The sequence below is a fragment of the Vairimorpha ceranae genome (assembly GCF_000988165.1).
Source record: "Vairimorpha ceranae strain PA08 1199 chromosome Unknown NODE_16, whole genome shotgun sequence".
In the NCBI taxonomy this organism is placed as follows: Eukaryota; Fungi; Microsporidia; family Nosematidae; genus Vairimorpha; species Vairimorpha ceranae.
The window spans coordinates 53,004-71,247 of record NW_020169311.1 but is presented as its reverse complement, the minus strand read 5'-3'; the positions used below and the strand labels follow the sequence as shown (position 1 = coordinate 71,247).

General features: G+C 26.7%; 13 protein-coding genes and 1 non-coding gene across 14 annotated transcripts; 10 read left to right on the top strand and 4 right to left on the bottom strand.

The window, feature by feature from the left end:
* Positions 1–245, top strand: AAJ76_1600071245 (hypothetical protein; the record flags this gene model as incomplete). Its single annotated transcript, XM_024474179.1, has 1 exon — positions 1–245. A coding segment is annotated over one exon (245 nt), but the record flags the coding sequence as incomplete, so codon positions are not given.
* Positions 246–1,046: 801 nt separating this feature from the next.
* AAJ76_1600070201 (t-complex protein 1 subunit gamma) lies at positions 1,047–2,621 on the top strand (the record flags this gene model as incomplete). Its single annotated transcript, XM_024474178.1, has 1 exon — positions 1,047–2,621. The coding sequence occupies one exon, from the start codon at positions 1,047–1,049 to the stop codon at positions 2,619–2,621; it is 1,575 nt and encodes a 524-aa protein (XP_024331375.1).
* A 124-nt stretch (positions 2,622–2,745) lies between these two features.
* On the top strand, positions 2,746–3,114 carry AAJ76_1600068502 (ccaat binding transcription factor subunit a; the record flags this gene model as incomplete). Its single annotated transcript, XM_024474177.1, has 1 exon — positions 2,746–3,114. One exon carries the CDS (start codon positions 2,746–2,748, stop codon positions 3,112–3,114), a length of 369 nt encoding a protein of 122 aa, XP_024331374.1.
* A 659-nt stretch (positions 3,115–3,773) lies between these two features.
* AAJ76_1600067474 (hypothetical protein) lies at positions 3,774–5,255 on the top strand (the record flags this gene model as incomplete). Its single annotated transcript, XM_024474176.1, has 1 exon — positions 3,774–5,255. The coding sequence occupies one exon, from the start codon at positions 3,774–3,776 to the stop codon at positions 5,253–5,255; it is 1,482 nt and encodes a 493-aa protein (XP_024331373.1).
* A 310-nt stretch (positions 5,256–5,565) lies between these two features.
* Positions 5,566–6,204, bottom strand: AAJ76_1600065044 (hypothetical protein; the record flags this gene model as incomplete). Its single annotated transcript, XM_024474175.1, has 1 exon — positions 5,566–6,204. One exon carries the CDS (start codon positions 6,202–6,204, stop codon positions 5,566–5,568), a length of 639 nt encoding a protein of 212 aa, XP_024331372.1.
* A 346-nt stretch (positions 6,205–6,550) lies between these two features.
* Positions 6,551–6,625, top strand: AAJ76_1600064697. Its single transcript has one exon. It is a non-coding gene; the product is annotated as a tRNA-Val (tRNA).
* A 37-nt stretch (positions 6,626–6,662) lies between these two features.
* AAJ76_1600063485 (26s proteasome non-atpase regulatory subunit 6) lies at positions 6,663–7,763 on the bottom strand (the record flags this gene model as incomplete). Its single annotated transcript, XM_024474174.1, has 1 exon — positions 6,663–7,763. The coding sequence occupies one exon, from the start codon at positions 7,761–7,763 to the stop codon at positions 6,663–6,665; it is 1,101 nt and encodes a 366-aa protein (XP_024331371.1).
* Positions 7,764–8,030: 267 nt separating this feature from the next.
* On the bottom strand, positions 8,031–8,579 carry AAJ76_1600062669 (exosome rnase ph-like protein; the record flags this gene model as incomplete). Its single annotated transcript, XM_024474173.1, has 1 exon — positions 8,031–8,579. One exon carries the CDS (start codon positions 8,577–8,579, stop codon positions 8,031–8,033), a length of 549 nt encoding a protein of 182 aa, XP_024331370.1.
* Positions 8,580–9,288: 709 nt separating this feature from the next.
* Positions 9,289–11,628, top strand: AAJ76_1600061959 (hypothetical protein; the record flags this gene model as incomplete). Its single annotated transcript, XM_024474172.1, has 1 exon — positions 9,289–11,628. The coding sequence occupies one exon, from the start codon at positions 9,289–9,291 to the stop codon at positions 11,626–11,628; it is 2,340 nt and encodes a 779-aa protein (XP_024331369.1).
* An 80-nt stretch (positions 11,629–11,708) lies between these two features.
* AAJ76_1600059539 (cdc7-like cell cycle protein kinase) lies at positions 11,709–12,746 on the top strand (the record flags this gene model as incomplete). Its single annotated transcript, XM_024474171.1, has 1 exon — positions 11,709–12,746. One exon carries the CDS (start codon positions 11,709–11,711, stop codon positions 12,744–12,746), a length of 1,038 nt encoding a protein of 345 aa, XP_024331368.1.
* A 303-nt stretch (positions 12,747–13,049) lies between these two features.
* Positions 13,050–14,219, top strand: AAJ76_1600058198 (26s proteasome regulatory subunit 6; the record flags this gene model as incomplete). Its single annotated transcript, XM_024474170.1, has 1 exon — positions 13,050–14,219. One exon carries the CDS (start codon positions 13,050–13,052, stop codon positions 14,217–14,219), a length of 1,170 nt encoding a protein of 389 aa, XP_024331367.1.
* A 29-nt stretch (positions 14,220–14,248) lies between these two features.
* AAJ76_1600056373 (vacuolar atp synthase subunit d) lies at positions 14,249–14,875 on the bottom strand (the record flags this gene model as incomplete). Its single annotated transcript, XM_024474169.1, has 1 exon — positions 14,249–14,875. The coding sequence occupies one exon, from the start codon at positions 14,873–14,875 to the stop codon at positions 14,249–14,251; it is 627 nt and encodes a 208-aa protein (XP_024331366.1).
* A 22-nt stretch (positions 14,876–14,897) lies between these two features.
* AAJ76_1600056350 (u1 small nuclear ribonucleoprotein) lies at positions 14,898–15,272 on the top strand (the record flags this gene model as incomplete). The annotated part of the gene is made up of 1 exon (XM_024474168.1): positions 14,898–15,272. One exon carries the CDS (start codon positions 14,898–14,900, stop codon positions 15,270–15,272), a length of 375 nt encoding a protein of 124 aa, XP_024331365.1.
* A 431-nt stretch (positions 15,273–15,703) lies between these two features.
* On the top strand, positions 15,704–18,241 carry AAJ76_1600055544 (n-acetyltransferase 10; the record flags this gene model as incomplete). The annotated part of the gene is made up of 1 exon (XM_024474167.1): positions 15,704–18,241. One exon carries the CDS (start codon positions 15,704–15,706, stop codon positions 18,239–18,241), a length of 2,538 nt encoding a protein of 845 aa, XP_024331364.1.
* Positions 18,242–18,244: the final 3 nt, after the last annotated feature.

Sequence of the window (18,244 nt, the reverse complement as noted above, 5' to 3'; positions counted from 1 at the left end):
AGTATGAAATTCATAAATATAAAATTTTTTGTAATGAAGATTTTATAAAATCTTTTTATATTTTCCACGGGTATTTGAATGTGTTGCCTGAACTTGCACAGATTTTTCCGGAAGACAAAGAAATGCAAAAAATATTTGAAAAAAAATACATTACTAATTTAAAAAGTTGTAAGTGTTCTACTTTTGAGTATGTTTTTTTACTTATGTGGAATAATACTTTGGCTTATGTTAAGTCTTCTAATTAAATTGTTTTTATTTGGCTTGTATCTTTTATAAAAATATTTTTTATCACAAACTTAACAATTAGAATCGAAATAATATGAACAACTAGAATTTATTGACAATAAACTAAAGATTAGAAAAAATAATTAAGGTTTTTAATTGTAAAAACAATTATCAAAATATTAATTATATTAGAAGTTAAACTAGATTTATATACTCTAGATTAAGTCAAAAAGGAGATATTAATAGTGAAGTGTGAATAATCTCGTTTGCAACTTTGCAAATGGTTGAAACATATAAGAAGCACAAGCACGATCTACCAGCAAATCATTGTGGATCATTCCACAAATTTAGTATGCATATTATTCCTTATATGATGATATGAGACGAGTATGTAACAAAACATTATTAAATTAATTGAAAAATTCAAACATAGACCACCGAACTCAGTCCTATATACGATACAAAGTTCTTAAATTGACTATAGAAAGCCTTACAATGGATAATCAAAAAGGTCTCACCAATGTAGAAGAGAATTTTAGAGAAAATAAAGTAGTAGAAGTAGTTAACTCAAAAAGTACAAGCATGGCACAGCCTAAATGAAAAAATCGAGAATTCCTAACAAATATTTATACCAAAATAATTTTATTGTAATATTTGAAGTTTTAAAGATATTTGTCATTATTATTTTTGTTATTTATTTATTAAAATGTAAAAAATGTAGATTGGTAAAATATTTTTATTGTAATTATAAAGATCAAATATGATATTTGTTTAACTTGTTTTTTATTTATTAAAAAAATTTTAAGTTTTCTTAACCCTAAATGCAGAATCAAATACCAAAAAAATTGTATATTCTTGTACCAGACAAACCTAGTCAGATACAATTGGAAAGTGCAAATGCTTCAAGCATGATATCTTCTGTTATTAAAACCTGTCTTGGTCCAAAAGCAATGCAAAAGATGGTTATTACGAAAATTAATAGCATAGAGATAACGAATGATGGTAACAGTATTCTTAGAGAAATTGACGTTTCTCATCCTTCTGCGAGGTCGATTATCGAACTTGCTCGCACTCAGGATGATGAGGTTGGTGATGGAACTACTTCTGTAGTTATTTTAGCTAGTGGACTTTTACAAGAGATGTCAAATGTTTTAAATACAGAAATTAAAGATATAGGCAAGTATCCTCACCCAATAAAAGTTTGTGGTTATCTCACTGATATCCTTAAGCTTTCAATGGATGTTCTGAATCAATTGTCTCTTAACATACAAGACACAGAGGAGAGTATTAAAGCAATTATTAGGTCAAGTATTGAAACCAAAATTTGCACCATTTTAAAGGTTCCTATAGATACAATAGCCTATGAGGTTGTTAAAATGATTACGGAAAATGGTGTTTGTGATCTTAAAAATAATGTAAAAATTGAAAAGATTTTGGGTGGTAATATGGTGCAAAGCGGTATTTTAGATGGTATAATAATTAACAAAGATATTATTCATCCACAGATGAGAAAAAAAATAGAAAATCCGAGAATTGTTATTTTAGACACTCCTTTAGAATATAAAAAAGGTGAAAGTCAAACAAATTACGAATTTAAAAACAAGGACGATTTTACTAAAGCCTTAGAAATGGAAGAAAAACAAATACGTACGATGTGTCAATATATACTTAATGTTAATCCTGACATTGTAGTTTCAGAAAAAGGAATTTGCGACTTGGCTTTATCGATTTTGTATCAAAATAATATTACTGCTTTGAGAAGATTAAAAAAGACAGAGACAGTTAGGTTAGCAAAAGCTGTAGGTGCCACTATTGTTAATAGGGTTGAAGATTTAGATACTAAACATGTTGGAGATAAATGTAGATTATTTGAATATATTAAATCCGGCGACGAATATTACTCCCAGTTCAGTAAATGTATTGAACCTAAAGCATGTAGTGTGATTATAAGAGGACCAACAAAGGATATTTTAAATGAACTAGAAAGGAATTTTTACGATGCTGCAAAAGTTGCTAAAAATTTAATTATTAGTCCAAAACTTGTTCCGGGTGGAGGATGTTTAGAAGCCAACATTATAAAAAAGTTGAAAGAATATAAAACAGAAGATGTATTGGAAAAAATAGTTTACAACAAAGTTGCTGATGCTTTAAAAGTTATACCAACAATTTTACTAATTAATAGCGGTGTCTATAATCCTTTGATGAAAATTGAATTTTTAGAAGAAGAAATAAGTAAAAATAAATTTAGTGGCGTAAATGGTATAACTGGGGATATTGAAGATATGAGAAATATAATTCTTGAACCGTTTGCTGTCAAAAAACAAATTTATGCTTCTGCAATGCAGGCTGTTATCCAACTGTTACGTGTTGACGGTATTATGGAAAGCAAGCGATAAATTAAATTATTCATTTTTTTACATTTTAAATTGTTTTGAACTGAAACTCAAATTATAAATAATAATTAAAAATTATTTTATGAATCAACATCCATATTTTAATCATAATAATATTCCTTACCCTATGCCACAGCAATATCAACCACCAATACTAAGATCAACGGACAGGCTACTTCCAGTTGCTAACATTGGAAAAATTATGAAGCGTCCAATACCAAAAGAAGCCAAGGTTGCAAAAGAGGCTAAAGAGCTTATGCAAAAATCAGCCAGTGAATTTATCGCCATAGTTACATGCAGAGCTAGAGAAATTTGTGAAGGAGAATCAAGAAAAACTGTAACTGGTGATGATCTTATTAGAGCTATGGAAGATTTAGATATGGGTGTTTATGCTGAACTTGGTCGTAAATATTTTTTACAATACAAAGATTTTGTACAAGCAGATAGAAAACAAAAACCGTTGAAAACCTCTTTTGATTTTATGGAGTTTCATTAATTAAAAATTTTGAGTATTAGTTTTAAAAAAATACTTGCGATTTAAATTGTAATGTGTCTTACAAATACTTTGTATTATCGTCAAAATAAACGTAGTTTTGTTATAGATCAATGAAACTTACAATAACATGTAATTAATTTGGTTTAATTTTAAAACTTTATATAACTGTCAAAAACATATTTTACTTTTTGTAACAATCTATAAGTCAAATTTATTACCATTAAAAAGGCAAAAATTTTATTAAAAATTTATTTATAAATATAATATATGAATAATTAAAGTACAATATATTAATTAAACAAAGAAGTATTAAAAATGTAGATAAAGCATCTAACTTTTATGTATGATATTAATTTGTATTTAAACTTTTCGATTCGTATTTTGTACCTTCAAAAAATATTTGTATTTAATAAATGATTGGTCGATTAAAAATAAATCTTCTGCATAATTGAGATTAACATTTAAATTGCCCTTTAATGCTTATTATCTTAAATTTTATTAATATTAATGCTATCTTTATAAACAGCAAAGTCAATATATAAGCCTTAAAATTTTTGCTAATTTATAAATATTATTTTTTATATCAAAAGTTTCTTTCAAACAACAAACTTTTTATTTTTATGCAAAAAAGCTATAAATAATATTCAATCCGCATAAATATGACTGAATGTATTATTCTTACCTCAATTTTAAAATATAACAAGAACTACATTGATAATATTTTAAAAAATAGTCTATTTGACAATGTTTTATGCAGATATATTTCTTTAGAGATAATTATAAATTATTTTTATCTCTGTGATTACAATCCACAACTTATAAATTTCTTGATAAAAGATTTAAATTTTAATGATTTAATTATAGATTATATAGAACTATACATCGAAAATTATTTGTCTAAACTTAATTATGAGAATATTGGGATCATCAAAAAAAGATCTTTATACCAAATAACCTTAAATCATATATGTCCAGTCAGCTTATTTAGAAAAAATATGAAAGATCTTTACCAATTTAGTAAGAATTTGAATATTGTTTCTCGTAAAGATTTAGAAAATACACTTGTATCTTTAAATATTGATAGCAGTGGTCTTCAAAATTTAAAATACAGACAAGTAACAGTAAATAATACTAATCTAATAAGTTTATGTGGTAGGGTGTACAAGATAAAAGAAGAACATTGTTTAAAATCTTGTTTTATGGTTTGCAAAAACAAATTGTGCATAGATAAAACTTATGTTTTAATGCTGTTTGATGTAAATTATTTAATTACAGAATCTAAAAAAACTTTTACACATGTTGTAAGTGATAGACAAAAGACATGTCTAAATTGTAAAGGATATCTTGAAGAAAATATAGAATATAGAACTTATATGATTGAATATAAATACATTTTAAGTGCCTCGAATTTTTATGTTTACATAAAAACGAAGCTTAGTTTGAATGAAAATGGATGCTATTTTGGAACCTTTGAAAGGAATAATAATGGTAAATTATTATTTAATGTAACTAAAGAATATGTTATTCAAACAGATTGCATTCATTATATGATGACTGATGTTTGTAAAATTAATATCGAACTACAATTACTTTCAATAACAAGTGCAATTTTTAAAAGAATTAAAGCAAATTGTGATCTACAAGATACAATTCTTTTTATTATATTAAATATTCTAAGTATCCATAATACTAGAATATTGATATTTACAAGCGATCCACAATACGTAAAAAATTTTGCAGTTCATCTTATGAAAATTAAAAATTTACAGAAGAACATATATTACGATATGAAATCATTTAAAGATAAAAATGGGCTATGTATCAGAGATTATAATGATACTAAAATTTTTAAGATTGATTTAATTTTTCATATGCCTATAAGTAATTTAGTAGATTATTCATACAGTTCCTGCACAGATGATTTTTCAGTAATTTCTAAATCCAAAAATTTGACAGAAGATGATCATAGAAACATACAAGAACTTTTTATAAAATTTAGAAAAGAATTTAAGAGAATTATTGAACCTGAAAGATTGTTAAATATGCTTGCACATGTATATAGTTCTATACATGAATATCAAGATGATGCATCTCAGATAAATGATTTTATTCTAAAACACTTTGTTGATAAGTTGTTATAAATATTAACATATTGTAAATTATTTATAAAATTTATTTAATTAAATTTATACAAGCCGAAAAACTTTTATATTATAGACTATGTTCATTTTGTAAATTATTATTGTCGTACATTCATATATTTATCTTAATTTTAACCTCAAGTTTGATCATGTCAGGATTAAATAAAATAAACAATATTAACGTCAATTATATTATTCTTGGTATTGAAACAATATTAGATAAAAACATAAATCTACTAATGTGTCATAAAAAATCCTAGTCTTATTTAAATTTTTTAAAACTTTTATATATAACTTCTAATACATAATATTATTTATTTAAAGTGCTTTTTAATAATTTTATTTTTTTCTTTATTCCTCCCCTAGTAGTTTTTCTTTTCATTTCTTTAGATTTGACTTGTATTTTAGGCTTATTAATATTCATTTGTATTTGACTATAGTAGTCTATTACTTTATCACTATTAAATATATCTAGCTTAATAGCAAGTATTAATTTATTTATTAAACTTTTAATAATTTTATCTTTATGTTCATGATATTGTAATACTAAAGGATGATATTCTAATAGATTAACATTGGTGTTGATACGTGTAAAATTATATGTATTTATAGATTCTTCGATAAATTCTACTTCATCTAAGTATTCTACAATATTTACATCTAAATTCGTAGAATCCTCTTTTTTACAATTTTTTACTATGTTTCCTAAATAAAACATCTGTTTGATTTCATTTGATGTTTTCAACAACAGCTGATCTTCAGGAACAAGAAAAAGAAAGAATATTAGAGAAGATTTTAGTAATAAAAAAGTATTCCTATATCTACTCTTTAATTCAATATATATGTCTGTAAATAATTTGTTTAGATGATTTTTATTTACACAGCCATATTCTAAGTATTTTTTAAAAAGTAATTTATAGTTTATTATTTTTTGCTGTAAAGAAAACATTTAAGGACTAAAAAGTTGACAATATATTTTTACAATGCATAGTAAACATTGCCACATTTAAAGATAAAATTGACTTTGCTGTTTTAAAATATAAATGATTAATAAGATTAGTAGGAGGCAGAATGTGTAATACTAAAAATAATTATTTTTTACATTTATCAAAATATATTGTTGGGATAAAACATGGGATTATTTATTAATTATTATTTATATAACAGACACGTCAAAGCCATCAACCCAATACTGCTAATTGACATGTCTACATCTTTACTGTCCTACATATATAATTAGTTATTAATTTCCGACTTCCATAAAAGTTATAATAAATTATAAATATTTTGGGAACTGCACGTGTAGTGTAGTGGTTATCACGCGTTCTTCACACGGACGAGGTCCCGAGTTCGATCCTCGGCATGTGCATTTTTCTAACCTCGATAAAAAATTAATAAAAGTAATTTTTAATTGATATTATTTTGAATAATTTTTAGCAAGCTCGCCCCTTCCTTGATAATTTCTGAATATCCATCGTATTCCTCTTCATTAATTATAATTGTATAAGATACTTTATCAATTTTACAATTAATTCTTCTTTCTACAATAAAATCATTTAAATCATCCTCAAGATATTCACTACTTATCCCAAATACATCAGCCATATTCTTTAAATCTAAAGATTGATAACTGTTAAGTAATTGCTTATACATTTTTATTTTCATTTCCCTACAAAAAAAATTTAGAAAGTTTTGTAAATAGAAATCATTTTTAACACTTTCTATATATTTACATAGATTAGGTAAATATTCATAATAATTACATTCATACATAGATCTTATTAAGTTTACTCCTTCAGAACTTCCTATTTCTAAGACTTCAGAACATTCTAATAGTAATTTTTTTAGATCAGATCTTTCAAAAGATAATAAACCTGAAAATATAAAATATTCTACTGCATGTTTAAAATCAACCGCTTCGTTAGTTTCAAATGAAGGAAGGGTCTCACTAAATAATTGTGCTGTCTCACTAAAAATACCTTGTTTAAGATTATAAATAGCTTTATGTATCTTAAATTTATTTCTTCTGTCCCAGTCACATCCCAATTCACAACATTCAGTAGCAAGATGAATATTATCTTCTACAAGTTTTTTATCTTTAATTAACATTCCCATTCGTATTCTACATAAATAAATATCCATCTGTAAACTGAGCGAAGATTCGTCGAACAAAATATTTTTTAACATTTCCAGTGCTTTTTCTGTATCCATAAACTGTGCATATAGTTCTGCAATCTGAATATCGATAGATTTAACATATGAAGAGTTTTCAGGATCCTTGTCTTTCATTTCCATCAATTCATCAATTTTTTTTTGTTTTGTTTCTTTAATTAATTTTATGTCTTGTTTATTATCCTGTATAATATTTTTAATGACCAAAGACTGGTATGTTTTCAGCATAGAATTGTTTATTAAATATTTTCTTAGAGCTTCTTTACCATTTGAAGTGTTAGACTCATGGATTAATATTTGGAGATCTAAGGTTGGAAATTTAAAGTTAAAATCCATTTAAAGGGGTAATTTTTTACAAATTTATAATATTTTAAAAAATAACTTATTCAATTATACTTTCAAACAAAGAGAAATAGTAATTAGATTGTAATGATTTTTTTATAAGTAAACTTAAATCAAAAATTTTACAGATTTAAAAATTTGTATTTTAAAACAAAATTTAACGAAAAAATAAACAATCTTTTGGCAAAATTAAATTTATTAATAAAATTTACTATTGTATTGTAAATAAAAAAACAAAATTACTATCAATAGATAGTAATTTTATATAACCAATTTACTTTTAAAACTAAAATCTTGTATTTCTTTAACGTATTTGTAAAATTTTAAGACCGCAGGCATCTCTATATCCTTTATATCACCAAATGCGTGATGCCATACAATGTCTCCACTTCTGTTGAAAATAAAAACATCTTCTTTATTTGTAAATCCAGAAGTAGCGTACAATACTTCTTTAAGAGGCACACCACACTCAACAAGTCCTAAAAATAATGCATTTATGGCGCACCAGAGCGTATTGTAATTATTGCTATCTATTATCAGTGATATAAACAGTGATTTACACTTATCAAAATTAAGTAGACATCTGTTTAAAATGTTTGTAATGATAAGTGTATAATAAGCGTCATATGATTGTTGATTAATATTTCTATACTTAATATCTAAATTAAGTTGATCGTATAACTCACTTTTAGACTGCTCGTGTCTATTATTAATGTCAACTGTACAAATAACAGTAGTATTTGCACATTTAAACATTGAACTACCTTTAGAATTATTTATTATACCTATATCTGCCTCTATCTTGTGCATAAGGGGTAGAATATTGATAAAAATATTATCTATATTGCTTTGTAATAAAATCTGAAGTAAAAGAATGTATTTACTTGCCAACCTACTTAAGTAAATAAATAAAATTTTAAAATAATGTATTAAAAGTCATAATTTTAAAAATTATTAGGACAACCATTTTTTTTGGTATAATTCCAATTTATAACTAATTTTTTAATTACTTAGATAAAAAGCTTTGAATTTTTTGAATGATTTTATTTAATAGACCTGCAAAGTTCAATACAAAGCTATATTAAAATTTAATTATGTTCATTAATAAACACAATGTATTATATTTTTAATAAATTGATTCGTATTTGAATGCTTATCTTTACTTCGCTAAACAATTTATCTAAATTTTTGAAAAATTTTAACATCATAAATGATACAAAGAAGATACATGTTAGATATTTAATTTTTGAGTTAATAATTGTACTGTAAAACTTATTGTTTATGTAATAAAAGATTTATTTGTATTTAAAATTTTAGATAAAGTCAGCCATCAATTTTTTGATTCATGTTTAATCAGCTTATGCTTATCTTGTTATAAAAAAATCACAAGTTTGGCGTTTTTAGCGGAATCTTTAGAAAATTGAATGATGAAAGTAGAACAACATTTATATCATGTATAGAAAATTTATAAGTTTTTTTTGAAACAAAATAAATTAATTTTTGTTTAGTAAACAAAAATATGAAAAATTTATTTCTTAGCTTATCTTTATCTTTAGGATATGTAATAAGACTAGTACCATATTGCGATTCACAGAAAATTACAGGCGCACCTTTAGCACAATTTATCAATACAAATGTAAACAAAATTCACAATTCATTAGAGGGAAATTTTGCTTTTACTACAAATTTACAAAATTGTTTGCCGGCAACAAAACCTATCATAAGCCCAGTATTTATAAAACCTAAGAATTTTCAGGTTTTTGGAAGCTTAAAAACACCGCTAAATAAGACACCGCTGAATAAAACACCGCAAAATAAAACACAGTTAAATAAAACACAGCTGAATAAAACTCCGCAAAATAAAACTTTGCTAAATAAAACTCCGCAAAATAAAACTTTGCTAAATAAAACTCCGCAAAATAAAACACAGCTGGATAAAACTCCGCTAAATAAAACACCACCTAATGTGGTATATACAAGATCTTTATGGTATCAAAATTTAAATCCACCATTAGTTAAAGGAACTTATAAAGCATTAACGCCAAAGATCATGCCACAACAACATGTTAAAAAACCGGTAACTAAAAAATTTAAGGATAAAAATAAAACATCACAAATTTTAAAAAAAAGAAGCCAACCCAAAACGCAAAATATTGTTAAAAATGCTCAAATTAATCCTATATTAAATAGTATACCACAAACTACAGCCAAAATATTGCCGGTGCCGATTTTGATTCCTACACCTATATTCAGACAAAATAATTATGTTCCTGTTAATAACAATCAGAAAAGAAATGTTGTATTTAAAAATTATCCCAGTAAAGTTCCATTAAATAATGTTTTGAAACCTGTTACTAACATTACAACAGTAAAGAAAAAAGCGGCTTTAAGTACTAAAAAAGACAGTATTCCAACAGTGATGCCAGTAACGATAAGTAAATACATTCCACAAACAAATTATACAGCTAAAAAAGAAATGCCTTTTGCAGAGACAAAGATATTTCAGCCTATAATACCGATACAGTTACCAGAGACTATATACATTCCAATCCCAGAAACAAAGACAATTGATGTACAACAAAAGCCTAATTTTGTTCAAATTTTGCCACTAGACCTGACAAAGCCGACCACCAAAGAAAAACCTCAAACATTTCAGCAAATAATAAATTTAATACAGCCTCCACTAGTAAAACAAGATCAAGTTTATGCTTCTTCTATCACAGAAAGTGATCAATTAAGTGACTGTGAATTGCAAAACTACAGGCAGGACTCTTCGATCACAAATGAATCTAATAATTGCAATATTCAAAATAAAAAATTAGAACGTCCATTACAATCTGAACATAAAGAAAATACTCCGCAAACAACAATAACTACGACAATAATTTATCAAAATCCAATAAAACCGCAGGATGATTTAAAAAATTCGCAATATAAGGATTCTACATTTATACCGCTTCGTAATATATGTAACATGAATATTGATCCTTTACCAAATGAATGCAATACTTATAAAATACATTCGCTTATAATTGATTCGGACAAAATTAATTTACCAGCCAATGTAATCGACAATATATTAAAAAACAATGGCATAAGAGAAAATGACCTTGTAGAAAAGGGCAATAATGTTTCATTAAAAGATTTACAAAAGGTTAATAACCTTATTAATAATTTGTTTAACCAGCTTAACAATTCAAAGGGAGAGAAGATTTACTGTTCAAAATCTCATGAACTTCAAGATTATAAATGTACGACATCTAAATGCGAATCAAATGAATGTGACGAATCTATAAATATGCCAGATACACAGTATAAAAAGGGTAGGTTTAATTTATTTAATATTAATTTGCCTGTTATTTCAGATGAGGATTCATACATTAAAAGTACGATTACTATCGAAACTACTAAAAAATCAACCAAAGACATAAATAAAGAATCTAATAATATAAAGGAAACACTCGAACCTCAATATAAAAAACCAAAATATCCACCTTATATTGATTTTATTGTTCCTGAGGAATCCAGTGATCGGTATAATGAACACGATGTCATTAGAAAAGCTATATCTAATGAAGAAGACCAAAGCAATGAAAACTATAATTTTAACGAAAATAGAAAAGATTTTTCACCTTTAGAGATGATAAGTAATGATAGTTTGTACCCAGAATTATCACAATATACTAACATTATTAAAATTTCTGATTTTCTCAAGGGAAAATACAGCGATTCATGTTCAGATTTATTTAAAAACAAAATAGATAACATCAGTCAAGGGGACTTATCTCAATGTTCTATCTTATCTCCTACAGACTTCAATAGCGGTGATAGTGTCGTATATCTTAGTGAGTTGATATAGTTACATTTTCAACATTAAATTAATAAAATTTATTCAAATTTTTTCGTTTTCTTTTGAAAATATCATTTTTTTGTATCCCCATGTCTGAAAATCTAGATCCTGAAGAACTACAACACCTCCAATTTATTAAAAATAAGTTTCAAATTGTAGATAGAATTGGCGAGGGCACGTTTAGTAGAGTATATAAGGCTATAGAAATTAAAACCAATAAACAGGTAGCTATTAAAGCCATAACCAAGACAAGTTCACCAAATAGAATAGTAGACGAGTTAACTTTTTTAATAACTTTAAATGGATTAAATAATTGTATTTTATTAAAAAATGTTTTACGACACGAAGATCAAGTGGTGGCAATATTTCCGTATTTCGAATATACAGAGTTTAGAGACTTCTTGAGTTCTGCTACAATGTACGATATAAAAAAATATATGTATAATTTATTGATAGCTATAGAGCATGTTCACTCGTGTAAAATCATCCATAGAGACATTAAACCTGGGAATTTTCTTTATAATCGCAATTTAGAAACTGGTTTGCTAATTGATTTTGGTTTGGCACAATTCGAACAAAACTATGATTGCATAAAAACTGAAAACGAAAAAAATAAATCAAAACCGGTTATATTTTTTAACACTGTGATATCAAGATCTAAACCGCCAGGTTATTACGAAAGAGACACAAGGCCTGTCATTAAAGCGCCAAGAGCAGGCACACGAGGGTTTAGGGCACCCGAAGTAATATTTAAGTATCCTTATCAAACTAGTGCAATTGATATTTGGTCTGCGGGTGTTATTTTTCTTAATCTGTTATCTGCGCAGTATCCTTTCTTTTTCTCTGGAGATGACGTTGATGCTCTTGTCGAAATTGCAACAATATTCGGACATAAAGAAATGAGAAAAGCAGCTAAACAGTACAACAGAGTATGGAAATCTAATATAGACACCATTCCCGAGGATAGAATACCATTTGAAAAGATTATAGAAGGGCTCAATTGTTATAATATTCCTGAAAGTGATGCATACGATCTTTTGTATAAAATGCTAGATCTTAATGGAGAGACGAGAATTACAGCCAAGGAAGCCATTAATCATAGATTCTTTGATTCAATAAAAATATAAATAAATAAGGAAAATATATTTCTTACAAAATATTTATTCATAACGATTAAGTAATTATGTTTGTTTGACTTAATGTAAAAATTATTAAATTGTTTATTTAAGAGCTTGTTTTGTTGTTCTTTCTTTATACTAATGCCAGTCTTAATAAAGCAATAGTTTTTAATAAAAAGTTGTATTCGTAATTATACGTAGTCAAAGGTTTTAGACTTTATAATATTAAAAAAAACATTCTTCTAACAATAGAAAGTTTTTAAAAGTTACGACAAATGTTTATTAACAAGTCCCATAATTTATAACCCTAAAATGTTAAGCGTAGAAATATCTCCAGAACAGAAATTTTTAATCTATAAACAAAAAGAAAGAGAGTATAAATTACTTTCTATTAGAGAAGAATATGTAAGAAAAGAAATCGAAATTTTGAAAAGGGAAGAAAGACATGCCAAGGAAGAGATAAATAGGGTTAAAAGCGTACCTTTTATTATGGGTCAATTTTTAGAACCTATTGATAGTAATACTGCTATTGTAGGAAGTACTGCGGGGAGTAACTACGTAGTAAAAATACTATCTACAGTTGATCGTGAACTTCTTAAGCCCAATACAACAGTTGCATTACATAGACATTCTAGTGCTATCGTAGATGTTCTTCCTCCAGAAGCGGACAGTTGTATTCCAGTTATGGGGGAAAATGAGAAGCCTGATGTGACATATAGTGATGTTGGTGGACTTGATGTCCAGAAACAAGAAATACGAGAAACTGTCGAGTTACCTCTTCTTCATAACCAGTTATACAAACAAATAGGAATTGAGCCACCTCGAGGGGTACTCTTATATGGTCCGCCTGGTACTGGTAAAACAATGTTAGTAAAAGCAGTTGCAAACCACACAAAAGCCACTTTTATTTCAATAAATGGATCCGAATTTGTGCAAAAATATTTAGGAGAGGGACCAAGAATGGTAAGAGACGTTTTTCGACTTGCAAGAGAGCGTGAACCTAGCATTATGTTTATAGATGAAGCTGATTCTATTGCTACTAAAAGATTTGATGCATCTACATCGGCAGATAGGGAAGTTCAACGAGTTTTACTTGAATTGTTAAACCAAATGGATGGTTTTGATCAAAATTGTAATGTAAGAGTAATTATGGCAACTAACAGAGCTGATACTATTGATCCTGCTTTATTAAGACCTGGAAGATTAGATAGAAAAATTGAATTTCCTCTTCCGGATAGAAGACAAAAAAGACTTGTTTTTTCTACTATTACTGGTAAAATGAGCTTATCGAACGATGTTGATTTAGAATCATTAGTTAATAGACCAGATAGGATAAGTTGTGCCGATATAAATTCCATATGCCAAGAAGCCGGAACCCTTGCTGTAAGATCAAGTAGATATGTAGTAAATCATAAGGATTTCGAAGAAGCATATGCTAAGGTTGTAGAGAGGCATGACACTCAGCCAGATTTTTACTATTAAATTTCGGTTTATTAAAAAAAATGATACATTTATTTTTTATTTTTCAATCCTTGAATTTTTTTTAGTCTAAAAAACTCTTCTCTATCTTGTTCATCTAACTCTGAATTAATATAACTCATTGTATTTTGTAATTTTGGGATAACACTAAACTCCAACGCATTAACTCTTCTGTTTGTAGACATTAATACATGCTCTAATATTTTAAAACTGTTACTTAGCGCAGACAGTTCAATTAAAAGCTCAACGACATTCAAAAAATTATTTCTACATTCATTTAGTACTTGTCCGCTTCTATCAAGCCATAAAATATTACTTATATTGGATTTATCAAGTTTAAAATTGATCAGTGTAACACCAGATATAACTTCTACAGATGTTTTTACATACAAAGGCTGTTTCTGACATTCTTGAATATAGGATTGTACATTTGCGCCCAGATATTCGGCTTCTGAAAGTTTAAAAAATGCATCTTTAAGCATTTGATTAATATCTTTTTTCTTTTCAAATAAATCTTTTTGTATATTTTTAAATTTCTGTTTAAGTGAATCGCTTTTACGTTTTAATAGTATTCTACCTTTCTCAGCACTTTTTTCTTTGTTATCAATAATTTTCAAATTCATTCGTGTGGGAAAAACAGGTAATCTTTGATCTGCCATAAGGGGTAAAAAATATAAACCCATGAAAAAATACAAATGTGAAATATGCAATAAATATTTATCTATTAACACTTACAAATCAAGAAAAATGCATATAAATGGATCTAAACATAAGCTTCTTAAAGAGACATATTTTATGGAATTAATGGAGCGTAATGACATTAAAAATAATATAAAATCACACAAAGCACGATTAGGAAAAAATTATGAATTTTTTTTAGGTAAACAGAATTATGGATTTAGACTACCGCCATGTACATTTAACAAAGACTTTACTATTCCGCCTTGTCCTAAGAATTTTCGACTTCCTAAATTTTTCGATTTTACCGACGCAGCTAATTTCTGCTCAGATATTAACAAAAATTTGCAAAACATATTAGAAAAAAACTTCGATTAAAATTTTTATAAAAATAGATTATTCTAAAGCAATTTTGAAAAATTGGTGTAAAGTTACTATTTATTAAATTTTTGGATATTTACTTTGCAAAAAAATTTAGTAGTATCATTTTTAGTTTTTAAAATAACTTGAGATATCAAATCTATGCATAAATAAATGTAGTTAGCACATTTTGTTCACAAGACTTCAAAACCAACCAAATATTATATGTTTTATTTTATAAAGGTTTACATTTTACATTTAAAAATTTTTTACTATAAAACTTTGTACTTCAATATTGTGACTATTAGTTCTCTTAAGCACAAATTTTCGTGGCATCTTCTAAAATATATTTATAAGCCAGTTAAACTTTTTAAATGTTTATCTTTTGTACTAATAATAAGTGTTCTTTACAACTTACGATTTTTTTAAAATATTTTTTAACCGTTAAAATGGCATTTCAATTAGATAACAGAATATCTTCTTTAATAAAATATAGTAATCACGTTAATCATAGATGTTTTTTTGTATTAATCGGAGAAAATACTAAAAATTTTATACCGACAATATATAACTTGTTATCAACAAATTCAACAAAGTCTGTTGAATCTATTATATGGTGTCACAAAAATGATGCAATAGTCAAGGAAGTTAAACAATCACAAAACGAAGAAGATGAAAATAAACTAAAAGACTTTTTTAAATCACAAGATATACAATTTATAAGTTACAATGAAGGAGATAAGATATTGGGACAAACAGTTGATTTATTAATATTACAGGATTTTGAATCTTTAACTCCAAATTTAATAGCTTTAAGTGTAGAAACCGTAAGAGGGGGTGGTATTATTGTGCTTTTACTTGATAATGTCGCTTCTATTGACCTTATGATAAATACAAAATCTTCTTTTTTATTAGAAGACGATTTTGTTCCTCGATACAATAAGCGTCTTTTTAGATCATTAATTAATACTAGCTTTACGATCTTTCTTAATAACACATTTCAAGTTATGCCTATAACTAGATTTAACTTAGAAAGTATTAACTTTACCAAAAAAGTGATTTCAAAAGTTGAAGAAGATGTAAATGTACTACTAGACACCAATGAAATCTTAATAAATATGGCCAAAACAATGGATCAGACTGAAGTTTTGAAAGAGTTTATGAATGCTGTCAAGGATAGAACCGAAAGAACAATTTTTTCTCTACAAGCTGGGCGTGGTAGAGGTAAATCTGTAGCACTGGGACTTGCAATTGCAAAAGCTGTGGAACTAAAGTATTCTTCTATTTATATATCATCTCCTGCCTTAGAAAATATTAAAATGTTATTTACTTTTTTAATTAAAGGGTTGGAGGCGTTAGGATATAAGAAGTATGAAGACTTTAAGATTGTTTATTCATTTAAATCGAAAAAGCGTCTAGTTCAGAGAATTGAAGTTTTAAGAAATATGAAACAAACGATCGAATATTTCAATCCTTTTGATGAGTTGAAATATCATCCTGATATGTTTGTTATTGACGAAGCCGCTGCGATTCCATTGCCTCTACTGAAAAAATTACTATTTCCTAATTTAATTTTTATGGCGACTACTAGTAGTGGCTATGAAGGGACGGGCAGAGCTTTTTCGACTAAAATGAGCGAATACTTACACGAACAGTCTAATTCGGATAATCCTTTTTCTTACAAAGAACTTTTTATGAATGCAAGTATACGTTATGGAAATAACGATCCTGTTGAAAAATGGCTTAACAATACATTATTATTAAATATTGACATTAAGAAAATTAATAAATGCCCTGTACCTTCTAGTTGTGGTCTATACTATGTAGATAAGGATGTTTTGTTTAGTGGAAATTCTCATAGTGAAAAAATTTTAAACGACATTTTTAGTATTTTTATTGCATCTCACTACAAAAACAGTCCTAATGATATTCAAATATTAGCGGATTCTCCCAGTCATGAGATATTTACACTAGTTACACCATCAAATGAAAAAGATGAATCTTTGCCGAGGATTTTGTGCGCCATTCATGTTTCTTTTGAGGGCCGTTGCGAGAAAGGCTTACTAAAAAAAGGAAATTTGATTCCGTGGATTGTTTCGGAAGCAAATTTTGACATAGAATTTATAAAATATTTAGGTATGCGAGTTGTAAGGATAGCTGTTCATCCTGACTATATGTCAATGGGGTATGGTTCTCGTGCTTTAGATTTGCTTGTTAATTGGATGAAAGAAAACCAGCATTCTTTATTAACTCGTTTGAGGAAACCCTTGAACGAAAATAATATTTTATTTTATGAGTCAAGTGATATATTATTACCTAAAATTTCTTGGATCGGAACTTCTTTTGGTGTTACAAGCCGATTAATGAATTTTTGGAAAAAACATGATCTTATACCGATTTGTATTAAACAAACAGTTAGTTATATTACAGGAGAAAACACAATTATACTTATGAAATCATTGGATTTACGGCTTGAACTAACTTTTAAAAAATATTACAAAAATTTTAAAACTAGATTCATTGGACAAATGGCTTATAGCTTCAAACATTTTAATTCTTCTCTATGTATTTTATTATTATTTAACAGGATGTACAAAGAAGTTGAAGAAACAATATTGTTTTCTAATGAAGATAAAGATAGAATACAAAGATATTGTAGTGGAACTGCCGACCTATTACAAATTATTGATTTATTACCTTTAATTGCAAGGAAATATTTTAATGAACAGTTAGAATCATCTCTTAGTATTTTACAACAAAGTGTATTATTAATGATCGGGTGTCAACATAAATCTATAGATGATGTATGTAATATTTTTAAGTTAAAGATTTATGAGGTTAATACAATTTTGATGAAAATATTGAATATTTTAAAAGATGACTTAATTAAAAAACAATTTTATTTTTGTTTGTTTATGAAAAAAAGATTAACTTTTATAAACCCACATTTATTCTACTTTATACAAAATTTAGATTTAACTTTTTAAAAT